The 17,959-nt window shown below is 44.4% G+C and overlaps 1 protein-coding gene across 1 annotated transcript in view; it reads right to left on the reverse strand.

The window, feature by feature from the left end:
• The window catches only part of rttn (rotatin), a 61,609-nt gene that overhangs the window by 38,570 nt on the left and 5,080 nt on the right, over positions 1–17,959 (reverse strand). Inside the window, exons 5-21 of the mRNA XM_055881500.1 lie at positions 15,507–15,597; positions 15,302–15,416; positions 11,196–11,346; positions 10,504–10,678; positions 10,219–10,412; positions 9,987–10,102; positions 9,121–9,288; positions 8,827–9,039; positions 8,463–8,575; positions 8,026–8,152; positions 7,730–7,855; positions 7,341–7,457; positions 6,640–6,779; positions 4,213–4,384; positions 772–871; positions 274–362; positions 61–178 (exon numbers count right to left, since the gene is read on the reverse strand). Coding sequence (XP_055737475.1) covers positions 61–178; positions 274–362; positions 772–871; positions 4,213–4,384; positions 6,640–6,779; positions 7,341–7,457; positions 7,730–7,855; positions 8,026–8,152; positions 8,463–8,575; positions 8,827–9,039; positions 9,121–9,288; positions 9,987–10,102; positions 10,219–10,412; positions 10,504–10,678; positions 11,196–11,346; positions 15,302–15,416; positions 15,507–15,597 — 2,325 coding nt within the window. The remainder of the gene's footprint in view (positions 1–60; positions 179–273; positions 363–771; positions 872–4,212; positions 4,385–6,639; positions 6,780–7,340; positions 7,458–7,729; positions 7,856–8,025; positions 8,153–8,462; positions 8,576–8,826; positions 9,040–9,120; positions 9,289–9,986; positions 10,103–10,218; positions 10,413–10,503; positions 10,679–11,195; positions 11,347–15,301; positions 15,417–15,506; positions 15,598–17,959) is intronic.

Here is a 17,959-nt window from a genome sequence, read left to right on the forward strand (position 1 = left end):
AGAGCAGTGTGATAGCGTTGGACTGTGATGGTTGCTAAATGAGTTGTGTTGGGAACGTACCCCTGAGCAGAGTGATGAGGAGGGGGTTCTTCTCAGCCAGAAGATGCCTCAGGGAGGGGTCTGCATACACCAGCTTTCTCAGAATACACACACACGGCTCCAACAGGCAGTCCATGCTCTGGAGGAAGAACACACACACACACACGTGTTAACACAGCGAACATAGACAAACATACACATTCATATGCAAGCTGATCTGCGAGGTCTTTTCACCTTCCTGTGGTCGTTCACACTCTCTGTGATGAAGCAGATCACTTTATCTGTTACACCAAGACTCTTCAACACTGGGTGCATTGCCGTTTCTGTGGAGAAAATAGTTTGAAAGTAATAACTTAATAGGCCTATCAATAATACAAATGAAGTGTTGTCTGCCTAACAATGCTAGACCCTAAGAATACATGGAATTTGCATATTTTTCCTTTCTCAAGTTACTTCCATTATTTATCCTAAACATATGGTGGTGGGTAGAAGCATACGCCTTTGGAAAAACACGGCAAGCTTTTCTTTGTGTGACTATTCGCACAAAACGTTTATATTTTCCTCAACTTTATTTTCTTTGCAAACCATTTTGATGTTCTAGGTCAACACTAACAAAGCTTAGGAGAGTTATGTCTAGTGTTCTGCCCTTTTCCCCCCAAAAATATTTTTTTATCTACATATCCCTTGCTAATCCTAAATGCATTGTGTGGAGGATATGAAGCGCTACATCACCCTGTAGGACGACAGCCAGTTGTTCTGCTGCTGACCTCCTGAGGGTCAGGTCAACAGTGTCAGAGGTCAAGATGCTGAACAGCTTCTCCACTGACTCCACCTGGGTTATAAAGAAATAAACAACTAACAGTAAGAACAATTTAACCCAGTGGTACACTACATGATTTGGCCCCGATTTAGCGGTCCCAGACACGTTTTTCTTTTGAGATCGGAAAAAAAAATCCCCATGCCGTTGCCTACTCGGGGGGAGCGGACGTCACCGACGCTCGTTTGATGTGAGCGAGTCAGACACGCCATCGGAGGGCTACTGATCCCGTCTTTGAGTAGTCCCAGACGTACCGATATTTTCAAACATACTTGATTATATCGGCTCAAAATCTGCAATGCTCTTGTAGTGTGAGATTTGCAACAACAATAGCCAATGAGCTTGCTAAAGAGCCTGCTTAGAGCCACAGCTCGTTCTAGCTACATTAACAATCTAATCCAGGGCCATGCACAGGGGGCATGTGCTCAAAAATAAAATGAATATCTCGAAATTCATAACACACCAAATGCCTCTGTAGAAAAAACATATATATTTTTTTTGCATGGGCCTATTTATTTATGCAACATGTAAAATAGGGACCTTGAAGCCACACCTATGTGGAGCGCAGGCCATGTACATGTACGCACTTGAAACAGCAAGACAGAGAAACCAGACACAAATAAAGACAATGATGAAATCGACAAAACTGGTAAATAGAATGAAATAAACCAAAGCTTCTTGATCATATGTGTTACAGTTTTTTAGCTCTCCAAACAACGTTTCCACTTTGAGAACGAGAATGGTGTGAATGTAATAATATATTGTCTGAATGAACAGAAATGACCGCAACCAAACATTGTAGATTACTTGGTGAATTGAGGAGATTAATGATAACATCAAGACTAAATATATATGTGATACGTAGTGGGGAATTGATCAGCATTAACAGCCAATTGATATAAAGAAACAATGAGTGCACATGAATTGGCAGGGGTCAGCGGACATTCTTGGAGAGACCAGCCTAGCGCATCTTCGCCACACAACAACACTCACTCATCATCACAAATTGTAAACTAGCTACACTATATGCATAGTCTATGCACAGTCACTTCACCCCTATCTACATGTACAAATTACCTCGACTAACCTGTACCCCCCCCGCACACTGACTCGGTACCGGTACCCCCTGTATATAGCCTCGTTATTGTTATTTTATTGTGTTACTTTTTATTTTATTTAGTAAATCTTTTAAATCTAGGGCTTGTAAGTAAGCATTTCACAGTAAGGTCTACTACACCTGTTGTATTCGGCACATGTGACAAATAACATTTGATTTGATTTATATATACACAAAAGTATGTGGACACCCCTTCAAATGAGTAGATTCTGCTATTTCATCCACACCCGTTGCTGACAGGTGTATAAAATTGAGCACACAGCCATGCAATCTCCATAAACAAACATTGGCAGTAGAATGGTCTTACTGAAGAGCTCAGTGACTTTCAACGTGGCACCGTCATAGGATGCCACCTTTCCATCAAGTCAGTTAGTCAAATTTCTGCCCTGCTAGAGTTGCCCCGGTCAACTGTAAGTACTGTTTTTATGAAGTGGAAACGTCTAGGAGCAGCAATGGCTCAGCCGCGAAGTGGTAGGCCACACAAGCTCACAGAACGGAACCGCAGAGTGCTGGAGCGCATAGCGCGTAAAAATAGTCTGTCCTCAGTCGCAACCCTCACTAACGAGGTCCAAACGGCCTCTGGAAGAACTGTTCGTTGGGAACTTCATGAGATGGGTTTCCATGGCAGAGCAGCCGCACACAAGCCTAAGATGCGCAATACCAAGCGTCGGCTGGAGCGGTGTAAAACTCGCCGCCATTGGACTTCGGAGCAATGGAAACGCATTCTCTGGAGAGATGAATCGCACTTCACCATCTGGCAGTCCGATGGACGAATCTGGGTTTTGCGGATGCCAGGAGAACACCACCTGACCCAATGCATAGTGCCAACTGTAAAGTTTGGTGGAGGAGGAATAATGGTCTGGGCTGTTTTTCATGGTTCGGCCTAGGCAACTTAGTTCCAGTGAAGGGAAATCTTAATGCTACTGCATGCAATGACATGCAATGACATTCTAGACGATTCTGTGCTTCCAACTTTGTGGCAACAGTTTGGGGAAGGCACTTTCCTGTTTCAGCATGACAATACCCCTATGCACAAACCGAGGTCCATACAGAAATTGTTTGTCGAGATCGGTATGGAAGAACTTGACTGGCCTGCACAGAGCCCTGACCTCAACCCCATCAAACACCTTTGGGATAAATGGGAACGCCAACTGCGAGCCAGGCCTAATCACCCAACATCAGTACCCGACCTCACTAATGCTCTTGTGGCTGAATGGAAGCAAGTCCCCGCAGCAATGTTCCAACATCTAGTGGAGGCTGTTATAGCAGCAAAGGGGTGGACCAACTCCATATTAATGCCCATGATTTTGGAATGAGATGTTTGACGAGCAGGTGTCCACATGCACTACATGACAAAAAGTAGTTGCGGTGCCGCCTAAAGACATGAAAAGAGGGTGGGCTATCAGCTGATCATTGATGTTGATTGATTTAAATCTGCTAGTTAGATTTATTTTATTGATTCCGATTTACCTCTTTCTGCTGTGCATATCAGCCAACCAGACCAAAATACTGATGATATAGGCTAAATCAAGTGTCATCAAGTGCTAATCAAATGTTATGCTGCTGTGGCAGTACTGTTGATATTTAAACTAGGTAGATAGCTACACACACACGACCAGTGACCGCAACTCTCAAGCCATGCATGTTTCCATACTGGGCACATGCAATATCCGTACAGGGCAGACTGGGAAATAGGCACAACCGGGAGCGCGCAAGCTAGGTACAGGGCAGATCAACAGGCTCAAACAATGGACAGGGTAGGTGGTGGCGAACTTGACGACGACTTGTAGGAAGTGGGTTCCGAACAACAACGACACTTTCTTCTGTACTTTTTTGTATAATTTTGGCGGAAATCACACAAAAGGGCCCTTTGGAGACTGGAAGGGCAAAATGGCATTCGGTCTGCACAGGTAGAGCCCTATCTGGGCACTGCCTGATCGAATCACATCACACTGTTTTGGTGAGAGAATGTGGTGGTATGGAGAATCCTCACGAGCAAGTGAATAATGCTGTGTATGACCCCCTGTCTGCGCCAGATCGTTTAGTATGCGCACCACTACGTTGGCAAGACAAAAAAAATACATGAAAGACGGTAGTTTAATGTGAGAGGCTGAGCGATGTTAAGATTTTGAAAGTCGTGTAGTGTACACTCTGCACTCTGTCACATAACTATACCTCTTTACTTGCATCGGGATAAAAGGCCAACGTTGTCTGTATGTCGCTGCCCGTCTATCCATACCTTGAGGAAGGACTTGTCGCTGCTGTCCAGGTTGATGTCCAGTGCATTGTTGAGACAGAAGAGGGAGGGGAGAGAGGAGAGGACAGGACCATCCAGGGTTGGTCTGACTGTAGTAGCCCCCTCTACACTGGTCAGGTGGGGAAGAAGGTGTTGGACTGCTGCAGCTCGGACCCTGCAATCACACCAAATACTCAGAGGTATGGAACTGTAGGTCATCAATCAATCAACATATTAATTCATCGATATAGCAACAGTGTTTTACCTGGGATTTTATTTAGCAGCGGCAAACTAATTTCCTTAAATTATACATATTTTGCCATGGGGCTGAGAGAAAAATGGCAGTTTCAAAGCTAATTTCCTATAATTCTATATATTTTGCCATGGGGTGGAGAGAACATTTTACAGTTTTAAAGCAAGTTTCTTGCAATTCTACACATTTTGCCATGGGGCTAAGAGAAAATGTGGAGTTTTAAAGCTAGTTTCCTGCTATTCTACACATTTTCCCATGGCTTATGCCGTGTTCGTATGCCATCAAACATTTGAACAAAATCAGCAGTTAAATGCATAGAGGGGAAAATCTGATCAAGCATTCAAATAATCAATCTCTGTCTTTTCTCTCTCTGTTCTTTCTGTGTCTATGAATCAGTCAAAGATACAGGACTTTCATATACAACTAATACATCCTCCATACAACACTGAGGAGCTAACTGAGTACACAGCACAAAGAGAGTAAATATACATATTCATACAACAGCAGTATAGACAGACAGGGACTGTGTGGAGAAGATGGCTGTTTTCCACAACCATTACAAAGAGCCCCCAGCCAGAGACAGAGTTGATGAGTCCATCAGCTTATAACAAGTGACAGGAGTAATATGCCCATCAACATCAACAAAAGCAGAATAGCTAAACACTGAGACAGTTGTCTGGTTTTACAACGCCCTCGAGAGTCAATGTCAAATTCAGTTGACAGCTTCAAAAAGTAAAGACACACACTCAAACAAATTTGCCTTTTTCCTTACATGCACACGTGCACCAGAGTATGTGAGCGGAGCAGAGCGGAGCTGGACCGGAGCTAGGACCGGAGCTAAGAGCTGGTGCGCTCACTTCACCAGCTCAGGGGATGCCAGGCCCAACACGCATTTGTAGTCTACTTGTGTGCTGCTGTAGCCCTTTGCTTTAGCGATTGTCATGGAGTTCACTAAATATTTTCATAAAGAAACTGATAAAACACACAGGTGCAAAATCAAGGTGACTTACAAAGATGACGACCAAGAGAGGGAGTGCGGTGATGTAGTGTCCACAACTAAATAATCATTGTGGAATCTGAAAAGACACGTATCCCAAAAGCATGATGGAGTACTCACTACGCGCACGTTAAAAGAAAAGAACGAGGTGGGTAGATAACTGAGTGTGTCACTGTAGCAAAGTATTTATGAACCAAAAAATCTGCTCTTAAACGTTTCGTTCATTTTTTGTTATATTATCTATAGGCCATAATTGATTTTGGCACAATAAGGCCTGGCATATTCCCACGTTCAAGGAGCTTTCCGCTTTGATTGGGTTATTTTGCTTACAAACCTTTAGGCCTACCTATAGAAAAATAAAACAACTCTGCATCTCTGCCCAGCCTGGCAAGAGGGGCCAAAAGGGTGTTTAACATCCCCGGTGGCTCTGTGAAGAAGATATTCTCAGCTGCTGGCCTGCACTCCAGGCACCATCGCCTGAGCGTGAAGCCATAGACTGGCCAAAACGTATGTTTCTCAAAATGAATTCAAAGGCACTAATATGTCATTTTTCATTTCATTTGTATTTAATTCTCAGTAAGTCACAGCCTATTTGCACAATTTATAGACTATAATGATTTAATACAATGTTAGTAGATTGAAATAGGCACATTCCACAAACAATGCTGATGTACTCCACCACTGGTACCGCCCTGTATTAGAGCAAAAGTTTGCAAGCAAGATTTGCTAAATCTCAGCGGAGTTAGTTAGCCAGCTAGCTAGCTAGCTAGCGATTAGCATTAAGGGCTAACTCACGTTTTTTTGGGGCACAACAACTAACTAGTAAAATATGTAGATGCAAAGTGGAAAGCTGCGTCGTTCTTGTTTGGAAAAATCATTTGACTGCATGCTGTTATTTGGTCAATGCACTTAGAGAATCTCGAGTTCAAGGAACTGCATGCTTGAGTGACAGGGGGGAGGGCTTCGTGTGGGGTTTGGGAAACGGCCAAAAGAGGAGAGATGGAGAGAAAACTCTGTCAAGTCGTGGAAAAAATCAAAAGTAAAAAAAAAAAAATGGAAGTTAGACGGCTAAATGCAAATTTCAATACTGCAATTTCGATTAAAATGGGATTAATCGTGCAGCCTTACCACACACAAACACAGAGAAACAGTCCCCTACTACACAGACACGCTCACTTACTCCGGCTCCTTAGTGAAGAGTAGTCGTAGCGCAGCTCTCAACTTGGCTGTGTTTGGAAACACGCCGTCTCTCACCTCGTTTGACACTTCACTTATCAGAAGAACACAGTTTCCCAGCGCATCCTCTGTGCCTGCGTAGCTCTACACACACACACACACACACACACACACACACACACACACACACACACACACACACACACACACGCTAAGGTCTGGGAATTCCAGCTGAGCACAACAGTAAATAAATATGCATCACCGTGATTAGAGAATGTTTCATCTGGTTTCTACTGACGTGACAGGCTCAGAGACGAAAGGCTGCAAATTAAATCAAACTTGACGAACTTGTCAAGAGCCCATGCATATTCAGGTTCAATTGTCTGGATTTCAGTTGCTTCAAACACCAACGTTTAATAAAAAGCTTGTTTTTTTTGGTAAAAACTGTTACAATATCACAGAATATGCAAATGAGCAGATAACTAAATATTGCTTGGCAGCAGCTCCATATGGTGCACTGTACTCAGAAGGATGCAAGACGTTTCACTATGATTGTTATTTTCTGAAAAAGTGCAATTCCACTAAGGCATTTTCCCTTCCAAAGTACTACATAAAAAGGTAAAAATTGTATTTCACTTCATGAGCACTCAATGTGTATAACCAATGTATGCCAAACATTGAGTGTGTGTGGTGTGTGTAGAGTACCTGTAATATGGGGATGACTGGGTAAAGTGCCTGGTTGAACCTGTCCCATGTTGATGCTGTCATCATTAATGGGCACTTCAGCAGGAAGAGCAGAATATCCTTGGCAGCAGAGTTTACCTATAGATCACACATCAACTCCTGAACCCACAGCAGGCAGTATAACAATACATCTCTTCCACAAGCCAGCCAACTGTTTCTTGTCCATTTATCCTTCATTTAGCCATTGAGAATAAATTGTGTTTCGCAATAATGACCTTTTAAAAAAGTGGTTCAGTGCTATATGTCTAGAGCAACATCTACGCATTGTCAACATTTTATATGACCTTAGACAAACCCTTGAGAAGCAGATTGATTTGTCACTAAACAACACATGCGTGTGCACATACTACCTTCCCAATTGGGTCCTGGAGTCCAAATGCACTGATCTGGTAGAGGACTTTGGGGTGAAGGAGGAAATTAACCCCACTACAGACTGACGACACGGGCTTGACCACATTCTGAACCCCAAGACACTCCTAAGGGGTCAAAAGTGAACAACATGCTTACCAGATGACCTTGCATGAAGAGGTGAGAGGTCAAAAGCATTAGCAATGTTATGATATCGTTGTCCTACCAAACATCTGTTAAGTGCCAGCATTACCAGATTACCGATCGTATTGAATAGATCTCTATGGGTTGACCTCACCTTGACTACATTGAGAGTGCAGGTGTAGGTCTCAGTCTTCACAGGGAGGAGGGGATGGGTCAGAAGCTTCAGTAGAACCCTCTGGCTCTCTGTCTGGAGCAGCGGACTGGCCTGCTCAAACTTCCACCTGATGATACAACCACAAATAAGACAATGTGTTAATTATTTTTTTATTTTACCTTTATTTAACCAGGTAGGCTAGTTGAGAACAAGTTCTCATTTACAACTGCGACCTGGCCAAGATAAAGCATAGCAGTGTGAACAGACAACAACACAGAGTTACACATGGAGTAAACAATAAACAAGTCAATAACACAGTAGGAAAATAAATACAATGAATCCATTCATCGAATGAGTTATGAGCAGTATTTATCTTACAGAAAGGGGACTTCTCACTCTACCATAAATAGAGGTAGTAGTAGTAATAGATAACTTACAAGTAGGAGCAGATGTGGATGCACTCCTTGACAATGGGCAGGTGTTGGTGGTATGGAAGGCCATCTATGGCCTGGTCTGCCAGCTCCAGTAACTCAAGCCAGTTCTTATCTCCCTGTGGAGGAATAGAGACAAACTCCTTAACATTGTACTCAGGTGCAACAGTAAAACATGTAAGCTCAGTCTTTTTTGTAATATCTACATTATCTTCCAGCAAAAACACCCATATCTTACAAAAGATCCTCCTCTTCCAGGAGAATCACACCTATTCCTTCCAGATCCTCTCATGGTTTTTGGTTGCACCTGGTATTACGTTGGTTGAGCACCTACTACTCCTTTCCAAACGAGCCTCGTCTATCTCAGTACCTGTTGCTGCGTCTCCTTAAGAAACATGCAGGTGGACTCCATCCAGAGAGCAGCACGGCTGGTCCTCCTGTAGAGGTCATGGCCTTCAGGGTTCACCTGCTCCAGGTAGGCCACCGCAGCCTCCGTCATGCTGGGATAGGCCAAGCTGAAGGGCCGGTCCAGACACAGAGACAAGAGGACTGCCACAGCACTCTCTGGGAGATGACCACTGGCCTGGAGAGGAGAAACGTATCTGTTTGGTTAGGGTTAGTCATGCAGCTCAAAAAGTACTGTGACAAAAAATAACAAAGACACCTTCTCCAGGGGCAGGATGGTCTGCAGCAGTCTGATGGTGAAGACGGCAGTGGCTACGTAGGCCAGTCTGTGCTGGACCAATGAACTCTCAGGACAGTCTGAGGAACAGCTCTCATGATAGGTCATGATGTCACCCAGTGTCGCCATGGTAATCTTTAGCTTCTCCCTCTGAAAACAACACAAACACAAATCATAATCAATCATCAATCATGAACCCTCTCCCTGTAAAACGCAAGCCAAGAACAGCACAGACACCAGCAGAGGGCAGCAGAAACCCAGGCCAGAATAAACAGTCTTAGGGGAGCCCTGAAGAAGCCTGGCAGTGACACAGCAAGCTATTCTCCAGCTAAAGATGACAAAACAGCTTGAACCCTGGGCTGCTCGGGGGTCCTATTAAACCAGCTGGGGGAGAGGAGGACAAGAGAGGGCCTTGGCTTGACAAGAGTATACATCTCCTTACAGAGAAGCAGGCACTCTTAACAGGATACAAATAACAAATGACTCTACATGGTCAAATCTGTATGAGTATGTTGTGACCGAAAGAACAGTACAGGATTCTAACCATTTACTGTTCAGTAACCTCCAGCACACACACAGCAGAGGAAAAATCTGAAAAGTGTCACTTTTCATGCATGTTGCAGAATGATATCATGTTCATTATACACTCACTGTGGCAAATGTGTAATATCATTTACATTTAAGTCATTTAGCAGACGCTCTTATCCAGAGCGACTTACAAAATTAATATATAAGTACATTTGTGCTCTGCTTATCTTCACTGCGAGTCTGCTAGCTAATGTCTGCTAGCTAGTGCCAGTGGATCAGTAAGTATTCAGATATTAATACTGCGGGGTGTTGTGACTTGCCAGCTCCATCCCCACCAGGCTGGTGTCGTCCCAGACCAGATCACACACACCGTCTCTCAGCAGGACCACCGCCTCACACAGCAGCTCACACACACCCCGGAACACACGCACGCCGTCTGGGGGAGATAACACTTTTGTTAATTAATCATGTTGGCTGAAAAATCTTCACATAGTCGGAGAGAGAGAACACACATTGTTCAAACACACAGGCAAGAAAATCTCTCACTCCTACCTGTCCTGAGCAGTGGTATGGCATGCTCCATGGTGGCCACAGTAAACTGGGCCAGGCTGAGCTGCTGGAGCTGCAGTTCGAGCACGTCCTCCACCCCCAGATCAGTCAGCTCTAGTTGGGCTGCGTCTGCAGGCGAGGGAGCGGTCTGCCTTGAGGCCTGAGCGGCAGCTCCACCTCTCTGAGAGCTACTGCTGCTGAGAGGCAAGCGGTAAAAAAATGAGTCAATTAGAAATGTCCAGACTGACTGTAAAAATAACACCAACAACCACACCAACAGACACAGACCTGTTGGAGGCAGCATCCCCATCTTGGCCGTCCCCTCTGGGCCTTTGGCCGTTACGCCCCACCACAGAGGGCCGAGGAAAGCACTCTCCTCCTGGGGACGAGGCCAGGGAGCGCTGGGCACCCCCCCCATGCACCTCCTGGGAGTAAGACAGTGACGAGTTCTGGGACACTGGGTCTACGGAGGAGAACGCAAGACGGAGGGAAGGCGGGAAAGAGAAAATAATCATCATCATTAGTTGCCTAGAATTTGCCTTTGCTGCATAACAATAATGATTAAGACACCGGAGTAGAAAACCTCTACTCTTAGATAAGTACCATGGGATCCGTAGGAAAGGATTAGGTCTGACTCTGATCAAAGAGAATTAGACTACAAATAGGACCTGGCGCAATGAAGTTAGATATGAAAAATAACAAGAGAGTTCTTCATAAGTGAGATGCACTCTTATCTGAGAGTTACTCAGACACATGGGACCCAGCAGGACACAATGTCTGAGCAGAAATTAAATTTAGCTGCCAAGTGATAATTGGTATGTCAACTGAATCACACACTCAACTAAATCTGTGCCAAGTAGTGATAGTAAATCCGCATAGGCGTAATAACTATAAAGCCATCTCGGCCTAGAAAATTATATTCTTAACTCTTTTAGACATCCTGATTAAATAAAAATTAAATAATCCAGATGTAATCCAACCTTGCTTTGCGGAGTAGAAGCTGGGGTCTCTGTGGAATCGAAGTCTCCTCCTCAGCCCCACACAGAGCTGCTGTAAACAGGCCACTGCCTGCAGTCTCAGGTAGCCCGCCTCACTCTCACCTGGAGTCAGCCTCAGGATGGACAGGAGGTTCTGGAACACGGGAAAAATCAGAGAATAAGGATCAGTTATATGGTCAAACTTACATTAAAACAGAGTACCTAAGACGGAGTAGGATAAAGTTGACCCCCTAGGAGTCCGCAAAGGTAATTGCAGGGGATCCGCAAAAATATACACTGCATTCGAAAAGTATTCAGACCCCTTGACTTTTTTCACATTTTTTTGCTTTACAGCCTTATTCTAAAATGTATTAAATACGTTTACCCCTCAAACTACACACAATATCTCATAATGACAAACCAAAAACAGGTTTTTAGAATTTTTTGAAAATATAAAAAAATATACACTTCTCAAAAAAATAAAGGGAACACTTAAACAACACAATGTAACTCCAAGTCAATCACACTTCTGTGAAATCAAACTGTCCACTTAGGAAGCAACACTGATTGACAAAACATTTCACATGCTGTTGTGCAAATGGAATAGACAAAAGGTGGAAATTATAGGCAATTAGCAAGACACCCCAATAAAGGAGTGGTTCTGCAGGTGGTGACCACAGACCACTTCTCAGTTCCTATGCTTCCTGGCTGATGTTTTGGTCACTTTTGAATGCTGGCGGTGCTCTCACTCTAGTGGTAGCATGAGACAGAGTCTACAACCCACACAAGTGGCTCAGGTAGTGCAGCTCATCCAGGATGGCACATCAATGCGAGCTGTGGCAAGAAGGTTTGCTGTGTCTGTCAGCGTAGTGTCCAGAGCATGGAGGCGTTACCAGGAGACAGGCCAGTACATCAGGAGACGTGGAGGAGGCCGTAGGAGGGCAACAACCCAGCAGCAGGACCGCTACCTCCGCCTTTGTGCAAGGAGGAGCACTGCCAGAGCCCTGCAAAATGACCTCCAGCGGGCCACAAATGTGCATGTGTCAGCATATGGTCTCACAAGGGGTCTGAGGATCTCATCCCGGTACCTAATGGCAGTCAGGCTACCTCTGGCGAGCACATGGAGGGCTGTGCGGCCCCACAAAGAAATGCCACCCCACACCATGACTGACCCACCGCCAAACCGGTCATGCTGGAGGATGTTGCAGGCAGCAGAACGTTCTCCACGGCGTCTCCAGACTCTGTCACATGTGCTCGTGTGCTCAGTGTGAACCTGCTTTCATCTGTGAAGAGCACAGGGCGCCAGTGGCGAATTTACCAATCTTGGTGTTCTCTGGCAAATGCCAAACGTCCTGCACGGTGTTGGGCTGTAAGCACAACCCCCACCTGTGGACGTCGGGCCCTCATAGAGTCTGTTTCTGACCGTTTGAGCAGACACATGCGCATTGTGAATCTTGTTTATCATGGTCTGAGAGTCTTTAGGTGGCTTTCGTCTGGCCATTCTACCATAAAGGCCTGATTGATGGAGTGCTGCAGAGATGGTTGTCCATCTGGAAGGTTCTCCCATCTCCAGAGGACCTCTGGAGGTCTGTCAGAGTGACCATCAGGTTCCAAGGCCCTTGTCCCCCGATTGGATCACCAAACTGAGCAAACTTCTTCCATTTAAGAATGAGGAGGCCACTGTGCTCTTGGGGACCTTCAATGCTGAACTTTTTTTTTAATTCTTTTTTTTTGCACCCTTCCCCAGATCTGTGCCATAACACAATCCTGTCTCAGAGCTCTACGGATAATTCCTTCGACCTCATGGCTTTGTTTGTGCTCGGACAATGCACTGTCAACTGTTGGCCCTTATATAGACAGGTGTGTGCCTTTATAAATCATGTTCAATCAATTTAATTTCCACAGGTGGACTCCAATCAAGTTGTAGAAACATCTCAAGGATGATCAATGGAAACAAGATGCACCTGAACTCAATTTCTAGTCTCCTAAGCAAAGGGTCTGAATATTTATGTAAATAAGGCATCTGTTTTTCAATTTTAATAAATGTGCAAAAATGTCTAAAAACCTGATTTTGCTTTGTCATTATGGGGTATCATGTATAAATTGATGAGGAATATTTTTTATTTAATCAATTTTAGAATACGGCTGTAACGTAACAAAAAGGTGGAAAAAGGGAAGGGTTCTGAATACACACACAAAGTACCAGTCAAATGTTTGGACACACCTACTCAGGAAAGACATCAAAAATATGAAATAACACATATGGAATCATGTAGTAACCAAAAAGTGTAAAATCAAAATATATTTTAGATTCTTCAAAGTAGCCACCCTTTGCCTTGGTTACAGTTTTGCACACTCTTGGCATTCTCTCAACCAGCTTCATCTGGAATGCTTTTCCAACAGTCTTGAAGATGTTGCCACATATGCTGAGTACTTGTTGGCTGCTTTAGCCCTTACACAGTCTGGAGGTGTGGTGGGTCATTGACCTGTAGAAAAACTGATTATAGTCCCACTAAGCGCAAACCAGATGGGATGGTGTATCGCTGCAGAATGCGGTGTTAGCCATGCTAGTTAAGTGTGCCTTGAATTCTAAATAAAATCACCAACAGTGCCACCAGCAAAGCACCCCCACACCCACACACCTCCTCCTTCATGCTTCACAGTGGGAACCACACATGCTGAGTTAATTTGTTCACCTACTCTGCTTCTCACTAACGCCCTGCGGTTGGAACCAAAAATCTCAAATTTGAACTCATCAGACCAAAGGACAGATTTCCACAGGTCTAGTGTACATTGCTCGTGTTTCTTGGCCCAAGTAAGTCACTTATTATTATTGGTGTCCTTTAGTAGTGGTTTGTTTGCTGCAATTCGACCATGAAGGCCTGATTCACACAGTCTCCTCTGAACAGTTGACGTTGAGATGTGTGTGTTACTTGAATTCTGTGAAGCATTTATTTGGGCTGCAATTTCTGAAACTAGTAACTCTAATGAACTTATCTTCTGCAGCAGAGGTAACTCTGGGTCTTCCTTTCCTGTGGTGGTCCTCATGTGAGCCAGTTTCATCATAGCGCTTGATGGTTTTTGCAACTACACTTGAAGAAACTTTCAAAGTTCTTGACATTTTCTGGATTGACTGACCTTCATGTCTTAAAGTAATGATGGACTGTTGTTTCTCTTTGCTTATTTGAGTTGTTCTTGCCATATGGACTTGGTACCCGCCAAGCTCATCATTAAGTTCGAGGCCCTGGGTCTGAACCTGGCCCTGTGCAACTTGGTCCTGGACTTCCTGATGAACCGCCCCCAGGTGGTGAAGGTAGGAAACAACACCTCCACTTCGCTGATCCTCAACACTGGGGCCCCACTAGGGTGCATGCTCAGCCACCTCCTGTACTCCCTGTTCACCCATGACTGCGTTGCCACGCACGCCTCCAACTCAATCATCAAGTTTGCAGACAACACAACAGTAGTAGGCCTGATTACCAACAATGACGAGACCCCCTACAGGGAGGAGGTGAGGGCCCTGGGAGTGTGGTGCCAGGAAAATATATATATTTTTTCAATTCTGGCTGCTCTTCTCCTCTGTTTCATCAACAAAACTAAAATAATAACAAATGTGCTGGGGCGAACAGTGGCGTGGTGTCACCTTATGCGGATTTCAGCTTTATGTCAGGTTTAAGGCACGTAAGTGCGTTCAGATGCTCTCCTTCAATGGCATTATACCACAGCACAGCAATGATAAACGGTCCAGTTTATAACCATTCATGAAAGAGTGATTGTACCGATTGAACACTTCCAGCTCAGAAACAAAAGGCTGATATACAGTAGGAGCTGTAAATAACACAACACTAAATAAAAGACAACCTAGAATTCAGTTATTGGAGTTGGCATTTATCTCCTGTTCAGATTCACTGCCTTCTGTCGCTAGCTAATGATGTCATGGCTCTAAATACCAGTGATTAATCCATCTAGTAGCTCCTATTGACTCTGTGAAGGCCCAGGCCACGGGTGGTGGCTGGTCATCTGGTTGGCACTATTTGGCCATACTGGATAAGGACAGGAGAACTGAGTGTTCTTTCTTACCATAAATGAAAACTTATAAAGTATCTTGCCTGCACGATACTGGGACGCTGGAGAAATATCTCAGCCGGGAAGTCCTGCATGATGACGTCACGTAGGAGCTCACACGTGGTCCTCACCAAGTTGTGGTTGTTACTCCTTAGAGAACTGGTAAAAAAAATAAAGTAGATAATGTAGCTCATTCCAAGGACATAAACATAGTTAAACAACTATATTTAAAGTTCTGATGAGACCTACCTCTCATTAGATGACAATATGTGTTGGTCTGTTGTGGTCAAAGCCAACCAGGGAAATGTAGAAAACTTCAGACATCTAACAGAGTTATTCACTGCAAAAAGACATCAGAAATTGGCTAATTTAATTACATTTTTTACCTTTATTTAACCAGGTAGGCCAGTTGAGAACAAGTCCTCATTGACAACTGCGAACCGGCCAAGATAAAGCAAAGCACTGCGACAAAAACAATAGCACAGAGTTCCACGTAAGCAAATGTACAATCAATAACACAATAGAAAAATCTATGTACAGTGTGTGCAAATGTAGAAGAGTAGGGAGGTAAGGCAAAAAACAGGCCATAGAGGCAAAATAATTACAATTTCCAACACTGGAGTGATAGATGTGCAGATGAAGATGTGTAAGTAGAGATACTGGGGTGCAAAAGAGCAAGAGGATAAGTAACAATATGAGGATTAGGTAGTTGGGTGTGCTATTTACAGATTGGCTGTGTACAGGTACAGTGATCGGTAAACTACTCTGACAACTGATGCTTAAAGTTAGAGGGGGAGAAAAAAGACTTCAACTTCAGTGATTTTTGCAATTCGTTCCAGTCATTGGCAGCAGAGAACTAGAAGGAAAGGCAGCCAAAGAAAGTGTTGGCTTTGGGGATGACCAGTGAAATATACCTGCTAGAATATACCTGCTGGAGCGTGTGCTCGGGTAGGTGTTGCTATGGTGACCAGTGAGCTGAGATAAGGCGGGGCTTTACCTAGCATAGACTTAAAGATGACCTGGAGCCAATGGGTTTGGAAACGAAAATGTAGTGAGGGCCAGCCAACGAGAGCAGTGGTGGGTAGTATATGGGGCTTTGGTGACAAAACAGATGGCACTGTGATGGACTACATCCAGTTTGCTGAGTAGAGTGTTGGAGGCTATTTTGTAAATGACATTGCTAAAGTCAAGGATCGATAGGATAGTCAGTATTTCGAGGGTATGTTTGGCAGCATGAGTGAAGGATGCTTTGTTGTGAAATAGGAAGCCAATTCTAGATTTAAATTTGGATTGGAGATGCTTTATGTGAGAGTTTACAGTCTAAACAGACACCTAGGTATTTGTAGTTGTCCACATATTCTAAGTCAGAACCGTCCAGAGTAGTGATGGTGGACGGGCGGGCTGGTAGCAATCGGTTGAAAAGCAGGCACTTAGTTTTACTAGCATTTAAAAGCAGTTGGAGGCCACGGAAGGAGTGTTGTATGGCACTGAAGATCGTTTGGAGGTTTGATAGCACAGTGTCCAAAGAAGGGCCGGAAGTATACAGAATGGTGTCGTCTGCGTAGAGGTGGATCAGAGAATCACCAGCAGCAAGAGAACATCACTGATATATACAGAGAAAAGAGTCGGCCCGAGAATTGAACCCTGTGGCACCCACATAGAGACTGCCAGAGGTCCGGACAACAGGCACTCCGATTTTACACACTAAACTCTATCTGAGAAGTAGTTGGTGAACCAGGCGAGGCAGTCATTTGAGAAGCCAAGGCTGTTGAGTCTGCCGATAAGAATGCGTTGATTGACAGAGTCAAAAGCCTTGGCCAGGTCGATGAAAACGGCAGCACAGTACTGTCTTTTATCGATGGCGGTTATGATATCGTTTAGGACCTTGAGCGTGGCTGAGGTGCACACATGACCAGCTCGGTAACAAGATTGCATAGTGGAGAAGGTACGGTGGGATTCGAAATGGTCGGTGATCTGTTTGCTAACTTGGCTTTCGAAGATTTTAGAAAGGCAGGGCAGGATGGATACAGGTCTATAACAGTTAGATCTAGTGTCTTCCTCTTTGAAGAGGGGGATGACCATGGCAGCTGGCCAATCTTTGGGGATCTCAGACGATACGAAAGAGGTTGAACAGGCTCGTAATAAGGGTTGCAACAATTTTGGCAGATCATTTTAGAAAGAGAGGGTCCAGATTGTGTAGCCCAGCTGATTTGTAGGGATCCAGATTTTGCAGCTCTTTCAGAACATCAGTTATCTGGATTTGGGTGAAGGAGAAGGGGGGGCTTGGGCAAGTTGCTGCAGGGGGTGCTGAGCTGTTGGCCGGGGTAGGGGTAGCCAGGTGAATAACATGGCCAGCTGTAGAAAAATGCTTATTGAAATGATCGATTATCGTAGATTTATCGATGGTGACAGTATTACCTCGCCTCGGTGCAGTGGGCAGCTGCTCTTATTTTCCATGGTCTTTACAGTGTTCCAAAACTTTTTGGAATTAGTGCTACAGGATCCAAATCTCTGTTTGAAAAAGCTAGCCTTAGCTTTCCTAACTGACTGAGTATATTGGTTCCTGACTTCCCTGAGAAGTTGCATATCACGGGGGCTATTCGATGCTAATGCAGAACGCCACAGGATGTTATTGTGCTGGTCAAGGGCAGTCAAGTCTGTGGTGAACCAAGGGCTATATCTGTTCTTAGCTCTGCATTTTT

Source organism: Salvelinus fontinalis, chromosome 25 (genome assembly GCF_029448725.1).
Source record: "Salvelinus fontinalis isolate EN_2023a chromosome 25, ASM2944872v1, whole genome shotgun sequence".
NCBI lineage: Eukaryota > Metazoa > Chordata > Actinopteri > Salmoniformes > Salmonidae > Salvelinus > Salvelinus fontinalis.